Raw genomic sequence first — 17747 nt, forward strand, 5'->3', positions numbered from 1 at the left:
TTTTGAGAGCACTGTTAGGACCTTTTCCTCTGTAAATGTACTTGTATCATTTTTATGAGTATACCTGCAACTTAACTGTTGCCCCTTCCCTGCTCTTTCTGTAGTGAACACTGAGCAAAAATAATTATTAAGATGAGCTGCTATTACCTTGTCTCCCTCAACAAGACCCTCACTTTCTGTCTTTAGTCTTATTATTCCTCCTATTTTTTTTCTCCTTTCACTTGTATACCTAACAAATGTTCTGCCCGTTTACCTACTGACTGGGCCATTTTCTCTTCAGCTTCTGCCTTTGCACATCTGATTACCTTCTTAGCCTCCTTTTGTCTAACAAGATAAACTTCTTTGTCTTCATTGTTCTGAGTCTGTTTATATTTCCTAAAGGCCATCTTTTTATGCTTTCACAATACTTGCTACTGCTTTTTCAAATCATATTGGCTTCCTTTTCCTTGTGCTTTTCCTAACCCTTTTTATACAAAGGTCAGTTGCTTTTACTATTGCAATTTTTAATCACTATTTGTAAGAATTAAGTCTAATATTGCGTCTTTGGGAGTGGGCTCCCTCACCATTTGCTTGAGAGATGCTGCCTGCAAGGAATTCAGAACGTCCCTACTTCTAGTGGAGGTTGCAGAAGACTCCTCCCAGTTCACATTAGGTAGATTAAAGTCTCCCATGATTATTACCTCTCCTTTTAATGTCATTTTAGTGATATCCTGCAATAAGTTCCTCTCCAGTTCTTCTTCTTGCCCTGTGGTCTATAGATCACCCCAGTATGCAGAATATCCTTGTCCCCCATTTCTATGGTCACCCAAAGAGTCTCAGTTTTTTTTTTCAATACTTTGTATTAAAGTAGTGTTTACGCTTCTTTTCACATACATTGCTACTTCTCCGATTCTTCCTTCTTGGTCCTTTCTAAATAAAGTACATCCTGGTCTAGCTATGTCCCAGTAATGAGTCACAGCCGCAATATCCAAATCACCCTTGTCATTATCGCACTTAGTTCTGGGATTTTATTTCCTAAGCTCAGTGGTTTGGCTGGTATGTGCCGGAATGACATACCGGCCCATCTACCAACTTGCCTTGAAGCTGATAAATGCTGTACAGGCAGCGCAATGCAGGAGAATGGGCATTTTGCACTTTTGGACCATTAGGACTCCCGTAACTAGGAAGTTCTAATGCGTTCCATCGTCTGCATTCCAATGCCTTGCGATGTACTGGTTGGTCTGAGCAGTTCCACACTGATGTCTCCCCATTTACTTGCAGACAGCATAGCAGCAGCAGATCATGACATTGCCGCTTTAAATCCGGAAATGTCACTATCGCCATTTTAGTTTACGTCATTTGCAAGTGCCAGGATTTTCTCCATTCGGAAGCTATAGCAGGCTTGTCAGGTATGTTCTGTGTCTTTTTACAGTAAGTCTACATTTCATGGCTATTGGGATTATTGTAATCACCATTCTTTGGTTGAGGTTGCCATTGTCGAAAACGTAAACCACCCAGCCAGCAGATGTCTTGCACAACTGATCATGTCTTTCCCTTCTCACTGCCAGTGGTCCTGCTTGTGGTGGATTTCTTAGAGTAGGTTCTATACTTTGCTTAATCCATTATTTAAGCAAATGTGTCTAGAAAGTGCTGACCACATGTCTACTTCTTGTGAAACGCACAGTAAAATAAGAATCATTGATTCCTATGTCACTCTTCCTATCCTGTCCACACTGTAACCCATGGTACAGTCTACTACTCAGTTATTGCATTATAGGCTTCCTTCCCTCCCTGCTTGTAAAATGGATGTTTTAAAAATAGTGTTAATGATCCCTTAGTATTGCTGGGCAACCGCTGCTTAATTACCACAAATAGTAAGTAGAAGAGAGGCAACTCTCAGCGCTGGACAAGCCAGTCCATCCAATCAGGCTCTGTTCAAGCAGTATGGATAGATTGCAATGTGTTTAAACTACATTTAATATTTTCAAGTATTGACTAGAATTTTTCCTTGAATTAAAATTACAAATGACCTTTAATATCTAAATATATACCGGTATATATACAAATCTAATCTGTATATGTGTGTGCATATAATGAAAATGACAAATTATCATCATTGCCTGGTCCCAGTGTGGTCCAGTAAGTTGCCAGCTCAGAAACTTGTAGTTCCACAACAATTACAGAGACAAAGGTTGATTAATTCCTGGCACAATATTCATATTCTCCATTTATGTACACTGTTGAAATGTTACATACATTAATTATATCAAATATATATGTCCTGTTGAGGAAGAGACTATAAATCACACTGCCTTGCAAATGCATGGCATATATAATGGTCATGGTATTCCATCTTTTATATGGGAAACAGTATTTTTGGATTAGTCAGAGGACCTCTGACCATCCCTGCCTTTTCCTGTGACCTAGGCCCCTAGTTTCGTCCTTTCTTTTTATCTACATTGAAAAGCTATTACCTCCAGCCCTTTCAACAAGAAAGGTCTAAGGTAAATATTTGTTTCCCACAATTTACATGTTGCATTGTCCACATTTTGAAAAGCTGGTTATCATCTTTATAACTGTATGTTTGTGATTATGAATGGATTTTCCCTTTCAGATAGTTTGAAGCAGTAGGGACTGTGCTTTGTACAAACAACAATGCTATTGCAAAATCTTGCGACATAATTATACAGGTAATCTCTGGCAACATCTGATCTTGTTTCTGTATGCAGTAAGAATTACAGAAGCAATGACATAATAACCAGAACAAGTTTAAACTACGTACCACATGTGTTGCAACACTAGGAAACAAAAAGTAACTAAAAGTCATGTGCAAGAGTCCTACTTAAGGAATAAATCACTATGACACAACATAAGCATTTATGCAGGATTTGTTACTACCTCATTCATAAAGAAGCCCTAATTGTCTGCCAATCACAGATATAATAACTGGCACTTTCGACAATTCTTTGGCATTTAATTTAAAAAATAAATAGGATAATATGATACACGCCTGTAAGAAAGGCCTTGCTTATTTCAGAATCACCACTATTTAGTATCATAATATAATGTCTCATCCTCCACGACATACACAAAGAGATTGGAAAGAGGGGTGTCTAACACTTCAACACATTTTTGTATTAGTCCATGGGGACTATTTCACCCATCAAATCCTAAGGTCTTTTTTGTTATTTGCTGTAGGAGTCTGAGCCCATTGATTGGCTCATTGAGGTACACATCATCCACCACCACAAAGTTAAGGCAAGAGATTGGGCACAGGATATCCTTAAATGATTAGCTATGTAGGTTGTTTTAGATATAAAATTAAATACATTTGCTTGTAAATAGAAGGAATAAACATTTTTTTCTTTTTCAGTTTGTTTCCTACTTAATATTTTTGTATCTGCCATCAAGTGGGCAAAAAGCAAATATTCAAGTCTCTAGAACTGCAGGGACTTGGGGAGTGGTTAGGGTTAGGTGCCCCCAGGAAAAGTAGGGCTGTTGGGAGGGAGGTTAGGGTTTATCAATTTCGGGGGAAAATAAGGATTGGGAGCTCCTTCACATTTGTGGAATTGCTTGTACTCAAATAAACCACGGGGAATAGCTCATATAAAAAAGTGTGCAAACTTACCACTGGAACAATGCGAACTTTATGCAGTTTAAATCTGTATAACTAGCTCTTATATCCATCTTTAGACAAGATATAGGGCTAGATTTACTAAGCTGCGGGTTTGAAAAAGTGGGGATGCTGCCTATAGCAACCAATCAGATTCTAGCTGTCATTTTGTAGAAGGTACTAAATAAATGAAAGCTAGAATCTGATTGGTTGCTATAGGCAACATCCCCATTTTTTCAAACCCGCAGCTTAGTAAATCTAGCCCATAGTGACTTATATGTATGTTATAAAACAGAACTGTAATACTTCTCATCCAATGAGTAGCAAGTGTCTAGTTATATAGTACTTGGTGCAAAATATTGCTCTATTTTTTTATATTAATTTGTTTAAATAATAAACTGATGATCTGTATCATCAATTGGTTACATTTAGTTCTTATTATAAAAACAATGAAGACAAGTTGAATGTATGAAGTGTGTGTTCATGCTAGATTGATGCATTTGACAGCACAATTTTCCTGCACTGGTTTGAAAGGTGCTTCACTTAAGTATTTTGTGCTGTTGGAACCCCGGTCCATTCACTGTCCATTAGTTATTAGCTTTTTGCTTGCCTGCATTTTCCCCTTTACATAAGGACACTGCATATGTAACCCTCTTCTCCCTTGCATAATCACATGAGTGGACAGGTCAGTGCCTTCCACAAGATCAACACACTTGTCTCATGAAATAATCTCTGCTGCTGTGGGAACTGGCAAAAAAATGAGCATAACTTGGACAAGCAGATGGGGATTGATTAGAAGTCGTTTTGACCCTAGTCAAATACATTAAAATTGTTATTTTGTGTGTTTAATGAACATTCACTCAACTGTTCAGGGAAAGGAAATTACTGATCTTCAATCACAGCACAGATAATGCTAATTTTCTTTCTCCATGTACAGATTACGAAATGAAATTGTAAATATTTGCTTAGAACAAGAGTAAGAGATTAAAGCCTTGCAGAGGTTGTGTAAGGACACGGTATTAATAAAACTTGTGACTCAGATCACTTTGTATAAATCCACACCCCCTTGTATGTGGGCTGACTGAAACTGCTGTTTGTAACAGGAGGACTGACAGCACAACATTATATACTACAATGTGTAGTGTGTGTATTACATTACAGAGTTATATTACCACATAAGTGAATATAACTAACTTTTTAGGGTTAAAAGCTAAGAGGAAATGTGTAATACTATTTTAATGAACCATCCAGTTACCTCCTTGCTGAAAAAGTAAGAGATTGAAACATCTGTATATAGTGGATAAAGTTAACCTGGAAGCTGGACAGTGCCAGGTATTACTGAGATTGAATAATATGGCCAGATTTCAACCCAGATGAACTACCTAGATTATGAGTGGTAAGGATGAGGCTGGATTGATAACAGTGGTATTCTGTAAAACAACACAATAGAATACAACCAATTATCAGATTGGCTAAATCATTTAGTAAGATAACAAAGAAAAAAAGAGTTACGCCTTTTTTCATCTTGAGTTCCTACTATTTATATATATATACATATACATATATATATATATATATATATATATATATATATATATATATATATATATATATAAAAATAGCATTGTCATTGTCAAACCATATATTTTATCAACCAATATTAAAATGAAAAATATCTCTGGTATATGGAAGGGGAAGAGAATGTTGATTTTATTACTCCAATAATGCCTGTTTTTTTTTAACTCCAACGTGGATGTCAATCAGATAGAGACATCATTATGAAAGCACATCAATCTGTGGTGTAACTGAAATAAAGCATATACACTGTGCACACCCATACCATGATACCGATGGTACTACTTATATTCGTGACTATACAGATTGTACCAGGAAGCCTCAGACCCTATCCACGATCCCAACTGTGGTTAGATTCACCTCCCCACACACAGAAAGTGGGAAGACATATTCTATTCTTTCAGTTTATTTATTTTATTGGCACAGAGTGCCTGGTATATATTATTTTAAAAGCAAAAAGTTGTATGCCAAAAACATGGTTGTGTAAAACTGAAACAGAAACTCTCATAATTAGCATCTTGTCTGAGGCCAGGTAGGAAGATGGTATTAGCTTGACCACCACATTCCTTTGTTTGAATGACAACCAGGGGGTCCCCTTGTGTCTTAGAGATAACAGAAAATGTTTACAATCCTAGGTTACTGTCAACTGTGATTAAATCCACATTTTCAATTTTAGTGCTCCTCTATGTGCCTAGGGTTATCCCCAGATGCTAAAAATTAAGGGCCTGATTCATTAAGGCAAGCAATGTGAATATTTGATGAGTTGTTTTTAAAAATGCATGTAAATCGGGCATACACATGTTCAACAGCGGATGTAAAGATACATCTGTTGTTGAATACAGGTCTAGGTCTGCTCTGCTCTATCAGACAATACACTGCAGGATACATCATCATCAGGTATTTATATAGCACCACTAATTCCGCAGCGCTGTACAGAGAACTCACTCACAGTCTCTGCCCCATTGGAGCTTACAGTCTAAATTCCCTAGCATACATACAGACAGACACAGACTAGGGGTCAATTTGATAGCAGCCAATTAACCCACTAGTATTTTTTTTTTTTGGAGTGTGGGAAGAAACCGGAGCACCCGCAGGAAACCCACGCAAACAAACAGGGAGAACATACAAACTCCACACAGATAAGGCAATGGCCAGGAATTGAACCCATGACCCCAGTGCTGTGAGGCAGAAGTGCTAACCACTAAGCCACCGTGCTGCCCTACATACATACATACTATAGATATGTGTAATATAAAGTCACAAAAGAATGCACAGAAAATTTTTTAAATTAATGTCACCTGCTAATATAAAAATAAAAATAAATAATAATTAATAAAAAAACAATTTTTTATTTTTTCTTCAATAAAATACATTAGGATGTTAAAAATATAAATTTTTACAGTTGCTCCCAATTGCAAATACTTGTTCTAACATGTGTACACTAATATCATCACTAGTAATCAGCATTTACACCTGCCCTGTAGCAGATACGACAGAATAACACCTACCTTTGAGATGCCCAAAGCTTGAATTGCGATACTGTGTGCACTAGAACTTGGCACACCCCTACTGTACATTGACTACGTGCATATGCCCAACCACCTCTCCATTATGCCCATGAAATCTTAGGCTGTAGTTAAGGACGTTGCTGCGTTCACTGAGGTATGTTCCGGTTCTGGGCATGCGCAGAATGATTTTACGCAAAATACAGCACAAATCGGCATTTATGTTTCTTAATGAATCAGGCCCTAAATATGATATCCCTGTGTTGTAAACTCTCCTCCTGACCCAGTCAAATCTAGCCCTGTTTGGTTGGCTTAGTGCAGTCTACCCCCTCTCCCAGGTTGGCACCCTGCTCAAACATCCACAACAATTGGTGCAGTGTTTCAAGTACTTATTTGAATTTATGGCAGTGATGGCTCTATATAAAGAGCACATGTTGTAGTATTGTGTGTATACACTCTTGTAATCCATCTGAGTGGATCATCAGTGCCACATGCTGATGTGTAACAACCATTTTAAGGGCTACTTGTGAGCAATAAAGACACTGCACTATACCCATTTCCTGCTGTAAGCCTGTGACCTACAGGGCTGCCAAGAGGAATCTGGGGCCCAGGCAGGGCTGCCAAGAGGAATTCAGGGCCCCGGTAAAATAAATTCATGGGGCCCCCCTCATAGTTGAGTATGGTAAAAAAAATTCGCTGCCTTGCGGCGGTGCAAAAATTTTCAGAGGTTTGGTCATGTATTTGGGGGTGTGGCAAATGCACCGCTGGGGCGTGGCTAACACATCAAAATCACTAGGCTCTCAATTCACCCGAGCGTCACATATGTCCAAGCACTCCTGACTTTCAGGACATCTAGCACCAAAATGTAGTATAGAAAAAATGCAGTGTGTACACAAAGAGTTCAGTCTTGGCCTCCACCTTACATTGGGCACAACACTCACCAAAAATTGACTTTGTCCCTACTAGAATCACAACATTTCACATACTGTCCTGCTCTCTCCTACCTGTTCTTCTCACTTTCACCACCTGTTGCTGCATGTTTCTCTAGTTGCGGCTTGTCTGGATCCTGGAATGCTGGGGGCCCTATTTGGATAAAAAGAGCTACATTTAGATAATTCCAAACAACCCTGGCGTTAAATCAATACCATCCACGATTAATAATTAGGCCTTCCTCCAGCTCCAATATTACAATAATGTGCCCTTTCATCATCGCCATGCCTTATGATCACACTGCGCCCTCCATGCTGCTTTTGCCCCCTTCATCTGGCTCCCCTTCATCACACTATACTGCTCCCCCCCCTTTTTCAATCCCACTGTGCCATGCCTCCCCCCCTTTTTAACCCCACTGTGCCATGCTGTCCACCATTTTTTAACCCCACTGTGCCATGCTGACCCCTGTTTGTTAACCCCACTGTGCCATGCTGCCCCGTTTTTTAACCCCTCTGTGGCTCCCCTCATTTTTTAACCCCTATGTCATGCTGCCTCCCCGTCTTTAACCCCTCTGTGCCCCCCTCATTTTTTAACCCCTCTGTCATACTGCCCCCCCCCTGTTTTTAACCCCTCTGACATGCTGCTTTTCCGTTTTTTAACCCCTCTGTGCTCCCCCTTATTTTTTAACCCCTTTGTCATGCTGCTTCCCCATTTCTAACCCCTCTGACATGCTGCTTCCCCGTTTTTTAACCCCTCTATGCCCCCCTCATTTTTTAACTCCTCTGACATGCTGCCCCCCCCCCCCCGTTTTTTAACCCCTCTGTGCCCACCTCTTTTTCATCCCTTCACTTACCTTTTCTCCTTTCTTGGTCTTTTCTGCTCCATTGCTCCAGACTGACTGAATGCTGGGCATGACATGATGACATCACACCCGGCATTCAGACAGTCTGAATGGAGCACAGAGCAGCAGAGAGGAGGGATGCCGGCTCCGCGATCAGGTGAGTATGTTTTTTCTTTTTTTAAACTAGCCTGCTCCCCCCACCAACGACCGAGCATCCCCCCTCCGCCGCAAAAGAAAAAAAAAAGAAAAGAAAAGGAAAAAAAAAACGTTTTGAAATAATATATATATTTTAAAAAAAATCAGCAGCGCAAGGGCCCGGGCCGGGCCCCCTGACATGCCGGGCCCGGGTAATTAGTACCCGCTCCCCCCCCCCTCTCGGCGGCCCTGGGCCCAGGTACAGCAACTTTCTAGGCCCCTCCCCACACATACATAGCAGGAGAAGAGATGGGGGCATAGCCACATAGTGATTAGGGTATGACCAACATGGGCCGTGGCTGCGCCTCTTTACACATGACATTATGGGGTGGGGGGGGGGATTCAATTAGCAGCAAAGTGTCTCTTCACGCAGCAAGATATCCGTGCGCCACATAGCCGGCAATTGAATACCCCCCATTATGTATTAAAGTGGTGTTACTCTCACCTACCTGTTATTGCAGCTTTCATAGCGCCACCCGCTGGATGAAAAAAAAAAAAAAAAAAGTTTTTTGAACTACCTGGCAGCGGGGCCCTCCCAGGCAGGCCTGGGACCCGGTAAACTGTACCCGCTCCTTCCCCCCTCTTGGTGCCCTTGGTGACCTACAGCGAACTCTGCAATCTGTTCCCCAGCTGTCCTGTATTGAACCCATTGCTTTGAGTCTACGCCCCCCCTTTTCTGAGCATGTTCAGTGCAATTTTACGCAAAATATGGTAGGTATTGGCATTTATGTTCCTTAATGAATCAGGCCCTTCAACTTTACCAGTCCATGTATTGCTTCTGATGGGCTGGATATAAAAAGACAAGCATGTAAATGTCTGTATATTTTAAAACATTTTCTTTATTAAATTTAAAGATTAAAATAAGTTAACTATAATAATATAAAAAAAAATGGAAAGAAAACTCTCTTGGCATCTAGCAAAATATAACAAATATGCAATATTTGCCTTCCATGTTTCTTATGCCTATGCAGTAATTTATACAATGTACTAAACAATAAATACAGTGTTGAGGATTAGTATGTTTATTGCTACATAGGCTGCAGTTGTGCCAAATTGGCAGTGTTAGCGTTAGACATTCTCTACTCCTTATATTTCCAATTAGAAGGCACATGAAAAAGTACATAGATAATCTCTAACTGAACTTGAGAGCACTAGTTCTGGTATGAGCACTAACACCAAACTTTCCACTATTGAGCTTTATTTGTAATGTTTTTTGCAATAATTTTTTTTTTTTAAGTTATAGTTTGTGCATTTACTAGATGGAAATACGCCGCTCGGTTTGTGAGAAGCTGTTGATGAGTTCCATGTTCTATTATCCTCCCGTTCTTCATGACGACAATAAGGTCCGCATTCTGAACTGTGGACAGTCTGTGTGCAATCATGATGCAAGTCCTTCCTTTCCTCGCTTCATCTAGTGCTTGTTGTACAACCTGAATATAGTAGAAATTATATTGTAGTGAGAATAGCATTAGTCAAGTGATTGTTATTTAAGATGTAGAAACATGTAAAGCATGTGCTAAGATTTAGGAAACCTCAAAATTACCCTGAATCCTATATTGTTCCATCTCTAAGGATGGATGAGACCAGTGATGGGCAAACTACGGCCCGCGGGCCAGATCCGGGCCACTTAGAGGTTCTATCCGGCCGGCCAATATTTTAAAAAATTTCATTAAAATATGCATAAAATTATTAGGGCCGACCTTGTGTGTCAGAACCTTCATTTTTATGCCTTCCCAGCGATTTTCTCCATTGCACTTCATCCTCCTTCCTAAAAGGACACTTCATATGTCAATCACTCAAACACCTGCCCGTCCCCTAATGGCTGAAAGTCATGTGACAAGAGATGGGCTGGGCCATATACTAAGGCGGATTTCGATTGGCTGCTGTGTTGTCAGTGGCTCACCAGAAAGACGGATCTGCAACAACCTGCTGAAATAAGTACTGTGTCTGTACGATCACTGCACTTATAGAGGTAACACTGCTATATAACACCCTCCCGTCCCATTCAAAAAATTTGTATTATATATTTCGATATTTGAGTTTTTTAATATATTATATTGGCCCGCCTAAAGTTTTTCTTTTTTATTTGGCCCGCTCCTGCTAAAGTTTGCCCATCACTGGATTAGACCACCTTTGTTATTTTATGGAGTCCAGGTGCCTAGAGCAGAAGGCTTAAATAAATACTTTATAACATGGCTGTAATTTGTTGTGGTCTATGCAGAAACACTTCCAAAGCATCACCAAGCAATTACACATGAAGAGCCTATTGATGGAATATGATATGGAATTGTTTGAATATTTAGTTTGGATTACGAACTGGAGTCTAGCAGTTATGATTGTACTTATATGCTATAGCGTTAATGAAATTAAGTTTTGCAAGAAATTTAAATATTTATAGCTTTCATTATTCATGGACTTTACCCATTGTTCATGGAATCTACCCTTTTTCCATGGCCGTACTATCTCATACTAGTGCTTATTTGGAAACATTGATAAGAGAATTAGGGGCAGATTCAATTCCCTGCGTTGTTCTTTAGAACAACATAGGTCGCGCACTATTACCGTTACTACTTCACCCGTAGTAGTAGGGGCTCATGAGTTTAGGGTATTTGTGGGTGTGGATGGAACAAAGCAGGAGACCAGCAAGGAGCAGGATAAAGACAGGGAAAATGCAGGGACACAGGATCCTAATGCAGAATACAGAAGAAGGGTTAAATGGCAGGGATAATAGGCTGAGAACAGGGGCAAATCTGAGACAGAGTTGTGAAACAGGCTAGGGCCAGGCCTGGCAGAGATCTAAAACAAAGTCTTAGAACAGTTGAGGTTAGGGCACACAACATACTAAGCCATAGGAATCAGCCACTCCCATAATTTGAATTAACCTGCATTTGTGCTGAATAGAAAGCTATTGCTGCTTAGCAACTAGCTAGACAGAGGAAATTCAGTGAGCAGAGTTCACATTCTGCAAAAAACTGCAGGTGCTTAACAACCAGCTGACACAAAAACAATGAGCAGAGATCACATTACCTAACAGTACCCAGCAAATACATGATGGGATTATATTTATGTTTTCACCTTTTCACTTTCGTTGTCTAATGCTGAAGTGGCTTCATCGAGCAATAATAGTTTTGGAGAACGGATAAGTGCCCGGGCAATAGCAACTCTTTGTTTCTGACCTCCAGACAGCTGAGTTCCTTTCCCACCAACTGAAGTTTTATATTTCTAAAAGAAAACAAATCTGTTAATAAATGGAAGTATGTTATTGAATATCCTGTTTTATAAATACAATCCCTGGAGCAAAACAGGAATTCTACACGTGGGGCTCCATGTGCTTGATTTTGGAACTAAGCAAAACAAATTGCCAAAATAAGCCTCTGTCATGATTTATTGGATACATGGTTTATGTATTATGCACTTGTTTAAAAACACAGTGAAATACACCTGCATAATACATAAAGGGCCTGAGTCATTAAGGAGAACAAAGCATAAAAAAGGAATAACTTTGCACCTGGGTTAATTCATGTTGCATAGGATGGGGAGGTAAATTTAAAATGTGATGCCAGATTTATAGCTGGGGTCGGGCATGTCCTAGATCAACGTTACATTTCAGTGTAAAAATCATACCTGCCAACTCTCCCTGAATGTCAGGGAGACTCCCTGAAATAGGGGTGATCTCCCTCACTCCCTGAAGAGTCCGGCATTCTCCCTGATGCTGAGCCAGTACAAGACGTGGTTGGCTTCCCCATCTATGGCATGATGACACAGTTCAGTAATTGTGTCCTATGTCCATGTATTGATGCCTATGGAGGTGGCCATTTTCATGGAGACCAAGATTTAATCAAAGACTGGCAGGTAAGACAACATGACTCCAGTAATGGAGACAGAAATGTAAAAGACACTTCAGTCTCTAGAGATTTATTAGCTGCTTTTCTTTAACGCATAGTTGCCTACTCTCCCGGAATACCTCCCAGTTCTCGTACCCGCAATAGATAAGCGGCGGGGAAGGGGCGGGGGGCTTAATGATGCAAATATCGTGTCATCTTAGCCCCTGCTGTAATTGGCCAAAATTGTGACAATCGTTTAGGGTGTGGGGCCAAAATGATGTGATTCGTCAAGCTCCGCCCCCGCACGCCCACCTCCCCCGGGATCTCCCTGAAGCCAACGATGAAAAGTTGGCAAGTATGGTAAAAATAAAGCTATCAAGTACTTGTGTGCTACATGAAAAAGCAGCCAGTATTTAACTTATGTGCAAAATAGTAAACTAATTTTCACCCCTTGCATTATAACATGGTTTGTCCCGGGGAACATTTACTTCTTTTTTTTGCCTTACTTTCCTTAACGACTTAGACCCACAGTGTCTATTGCAAATCAGAGAAAAAAAATAGATTAAAGCAGGAAAATCTATACTTCATACTAGTACTCATAATAAATGAGCATTGTTTTAGGATCTACAAATTGTCAGTGCTACGAACCTAAATTTCCTGTGTCAAAACATTAGTTTGATCAAAAAGCACTCCAATGTGAAGTATACCTATGTGTGACTATGCACAGAGAGCACTCTATAAGCAAGACCGAAATCTTGAGTCTGTGCAGCAAGCATACATGCATAAAGCGAGCCCCAAAGTGCATTGCTGTACTATTACATTCAGAATGACTGTCATAAAGTTCTTTGCGTTTCGGCAGAGTTTATGAAATGTGATATATAAAAAAATTAATCAGCATACCAGAGGTGGGCAACCCATGTCCCAACGATAGTCATCTAGACAAGGAGTGAAAGTTCCTGATACATGTATGGGGCACCCTCTGCAGGTCACTCTGTTAGATACCCAAACAAGTTCAGACATATCACTTCTGTGCCCTCATATGCACTCCGCTATGCCATGTGCCCTTACATGCCTTCCACTGTACCCAGGGCCGGATTAACCATAGGGCTAACTGGGCTACAGCCCAGGGCCTATGGCATCCAGAGGGCCCTTGAAAGTGCTCAGCAGCAGTATTGATCGGTCGGGGGTGGGGGCGCCCCCGGCGCGATCAGTGCTGCTGAGCACTTTCACTGCAGTACTTCCCCAGCGCGCTGTAGTCTCCTTACTGAGGAGATCTCGTGAGTCTCACTCTCACGAGATCTCCGCAGTAAAGAGTGTACAGCGCGCCAGGGAAGGAGGTAAGTGCCGGGGGGTGGCTCGGATCACCTGGGGGGGGAGAGGCGGCTCGGATCACCGGGGGGGAGGGGCGGCTCAGATCACGGGGGGGGGCCCTCACGGGGGGGCCCTCACGGGGGGGCCCTCACGGGGGAATGGAGGCCCCCTTAGCCCAGGGGCCTCCATTCCCTTAATCCGGCCCTGACTGTACCTCACAATGCCCACACGTACTATTTTGTGTCCTCCTCATGTCATTAAATATGCCATGTCCAAACATGCCATTCATTGGGACAAGTGCTTCCACATACTACCCCCTATTTGAGTCACATTATTATGTCCCTCACGATGCCCACACATACCAACATTGTGCATCTATATGCCATAATAGTGTCCTCACACACCATCAACTCTTCCAGCCAGAAGTTTCCATGTCATCTTCAGTAAGTCAGTTACACCCCACCTCCATTGACAATCACCCATGCTGTCTATGTCCCTCAAGCCACAAAGACAGCTTACAATAGTGGTTATGGGCAGCCAATGACTTGTGTGCGGCACTGTCTTTGTGCCTTCTTCACATTCCAAACAGAGCTCTTTTTCTTCTCCAGTGATGGTGCCAGGATAACATCCTTCTCACTACTATGCAGTTAGGAGCTGATTCAGTGTTCTCAATAGCTCCCTATCACTGCGGGATGTCAATGGCTCTGCACTTTCTTGGGTCCTGACTGTGACTGAGAATACAAGCAGTCAGCTCCTATCTGTAAGAGAGTGCTGAGTACTTCTACACAATGGTACCCTGTCACCACCAAGTGAGTGCAGAGGTTGTGAGCACTAACTTCTGCAGTGACAGTAAAAATCAAAGTGGGGCATTTTCACAGGTGCACAGGACTAGTTATGCCACCGAGCCCAAGTATAGGATTACGTTATTGAACTTGAAAAACGTGATGTGCTGAGTATGACTCACGCAATTCAAGCGCTGGGGCTGGGAGAGTTCCTGTGCAACAAGAACCCTCACTAAGTATACGTCTGCATCCCCATGGTAGAAACTACCTGTGCAGTCCTGGATAGCACTACCTGACATTAAAGCAAGAAGGAGCTGGAAATCACAGGCAAAGGCTCAGAGTGCTGGCCATTGCCCATCACTGGTCAAAAATGATAGCCACACCCATGCAAGATGATCATGCCAACTCTGGCAGGCTGGCGAGTATGCCCGCCTTGCTCCTGTAGTAACTGACTATTCAGCCATGGCAGACATCAGGTGAAGAGAGGTAAACTGGGGACTTGTCTTGCAGCACCTTTTTCCCAGCAGAGAGAACAATAAGAGGTGAAGTCAGCAGGAACGGCTTTGGTTTACTTAGCATTCTCTCTGAGAACTGAGCCCACCTGAATTTCGCCGATTGAAGTACCGAGCTGAGCTGGCTTAGTACTTTCGCGCACCCTCAGAAGTGAAAACGAGGCAAAACGTCAATGTTGCGTCGTCAGATCTTGCGAGTTTCAGATTCTATAAGTACCGCCCTCCATGGACATCCAGTGCCATTTCACGGAGAGACACGGAAGGGGTAGCAGGGTTGTTGGCAGTCTCCAGTGCAGTTGGGTAGCGTCATAGCTAAAATATAAAAAGGAGGGGTGGCAGTGTCCTTCAAAGTCTTCATTGACATTTTATAGAGTTATAGCTCACACAGAAACAGGAGATGTGTCAGTTTTCAGTGCTGAAAGACAAATTATAGGGCTGGCAGTGTTTTTCAAAGGCTCCAGTGACATTCTACAGAGATAAAGCTCACCCAGAAATAGGAGAGGTGGCAGTGTTTAGTGCTGAAACAGAAATTCCAATAATAGGGCTGGCAGTGTCTTTAAAAGTCTACTGTGACATTTTACTGTGCCATATCTCACCCAGAAATAGGAGAGGTGGCATTGTTCAGTGCTGAAACAGAAATTCAAATAATAGGGCTGGCAGTGTTTTTAAAAGTCTACAGTAACATTTTACTGTGTCATCAAAATGGATTGACATCAGTCCACAGAAGACCAGGAGAACCAAGCAGCTGTTGGCACCAGTCTTGATGCCCTCTACGTTTTCTGCTAAAGCCTATGTTAAAGTGCGTAGTGTTTTTAAGTCAGGGAAACAAAAATGTAAAAAAAACACCTTTTACCTTGGTCAAGAAAAAAACATCTGTAATCAAGGCAAAGTTAAGTGGCGAAAAAAATAAAATTGCCAACATGCCATTCTACACACGCAGTGGCAAGGAAAGAATCAGGCCTTCACCTTTCTCTAGTTCTGTAACTGTCAGTGAGGCATCTTCTTGCAAGCAAGACCTTGTCATTCTGACTCAAAAAGTGGTGCCAAAATACTTTTACATGTAAAAGCCGAGCTGGAAGAAAACAAGGCATTAGAAGAAACTGTATGTTCAGATTCAGAAATGACACAAACCCCTGAGGAGAGTGTATCCATGAGTGCTATGTGTAATATCCATTCCTGTGTCTACATAAGTTTGGCAGTTCTTCAGGTATGAGAGGAAGGTATCCAAAAAGAAGAAGGAGACTAAAGATGCAGCACGAGCAGACATGGTTTAATAATGTAGTGTTCATTGACAGCACTGTTGGGCTTAAGGCAGCTAAGCTGTTGGTAGCTTGTTATGTGGGGGCCCAAACAAACCGAGCACTACAGCCACAAGAACGGCACTCCTTGTTAAACTGTACATGTCCTTTTCAATATCTTATATAAGGGTGGGTGGGAGGGCCCAAGGACAATTCCATCTTGCACCACTTTTCTTTTTCTTTGGCCACTGCTGTGTGACAATGTTTCCTAGATGTTCTATGTACTGTCATGTGTTGGTGTCGTTGCTCTGTCGCTTAGCATCCAGCCAGCTCACTGCAGTCTTTACCCGACAGTGGATGAAAATAATATTGTGACCTGTGATGTGGTCAAAATTGAATGGAAATGACTGGAAATAAGTGTTATTGAGGTTAATAATAATGTAGTAACAAAAAGAGAGCAAAAATATGTGATTTTAGCACATTTTAGCTATTTTTCTAAAAAATATAGATCCAAAACCAAAACACACGAGGGAGGTTTTGCCAAAACACGAACTTAATCCAAATCCAAAACCAAAACACGGGGGTCAGTGAACATCTCTACTTAGCATGTGCTGACTGCGGATAAGTTACAGAAGCACCAAGGAGTCAAATGTAGTTCTGTAACTGCAGCTGCACAAAGGAGCGAGATGAAACAGGACTCAAAGTGCAATTTAAAATGAATATTCATCACACAGTCAAAATGTAGTAGCTCACGGGATGATCTTATTTTAATGGTGGGACATATATTTTTAAATGCTTTTTTAAATTTAAAGGATAAGAAAGTAAAACAGATTTAGTAGAAGGCAGGGAAAAGTTTCTGAATAAAATAAAAAAAGTTCACTTTAAATTTAATTTCTGTAACAGTTATCACTTCCCTATATTTCAAAGTAGAGAAACCATTTCTTTTCAGTTATCTGCTAAAACAGGCAGCAATGAAGTATAATTTCATTATCAACAGATATGATTTCCATGGCTCTTAGATAACGTCACCTCTGGTAGCTCTTCTATAAAAGAGTGAATATTGGCTGCTTTTGCAGCCTGCTGTATTTCCTCCATTGACACCTGGCGGGAGTTGTCTCCATAGGCGATATTCTCGGCAATGCTGCAGTCAAATAGCACCGGCTCCTGCGACACGATTCCTATCTGAGATCGGAGCCACTGTACGTTTAAGCATTTTATATCAATGTTATCAAATAACTGCAAAAAAAAAGTAAAACGATTCATGTGAATTATATGCCTATTACACTGTTTGTTTTCAGGCAGTACATTATAATACATATGCAATCATTATCCCCTTAATTTTATACATGCACTCAACTCAATATTGGTTGAATCCATACTGAACCCAACAAAGCATATTTCTATTGACAAATGGAGTGATAAGCACCAACAATAGGTCTAGG

The 17747-nt window shown here is 41.1% G+C and overlaps 1 protein-coding gene across 3 annotated transcripts in view; it reads right to left on the reverse strand.

Moving 5' to 3' along the window:
• The window catches only part of ABCB5 (ATP binding cassette subfamily B member 5), a 141641-nt gene that overhangs the window by 73546 nt on the left and 50348 nt on the right, over window positions 1–17747 (reverse strand). For 2 of the 3 annotated variants that reach the window (XM_075212202.1, XM_075212205.1), the window contains exons 26-28: window positions 17335–17541; window positions 11714–11860; window positions 9452–10068 (exon numbers count right to left, since the gene is read on the reverse strand). The exons of the other annotated variant lie outside the window; for it this stretch is intronic. In XM_075212202.1, the coding sequence (XP_075068303.1) occupies window positions 9871–10068; window positions 11714–11860; window positions 17335–17541 (552 nt within the window). In that variant the 3' untranslated portion in view covers window positions 9452–9870. Of the gene's footprint in view, window positions 1–9451; window positions 10069–11713; window positions 11861–17334; window positions 17542–17747 lie in introns of those variants that run through there. 3 annotated transcript variants of the gene reach the window in all.

The sequence above is a fragment of the Mixophyes fleayi genome, chromosome 5 (genome assembly GCF_038048845.1).
Source record: "Mixophyes fleayi isolate aMixFle1 chromosome 5, aMixFle1.hap1, whole genome shotgun sequence".
NCBI lineage: Eukaryota > Metazoa > Chordata > Amphibia > Anura > Limnodynastidae > Mixophyes > Mixophyes fleayi.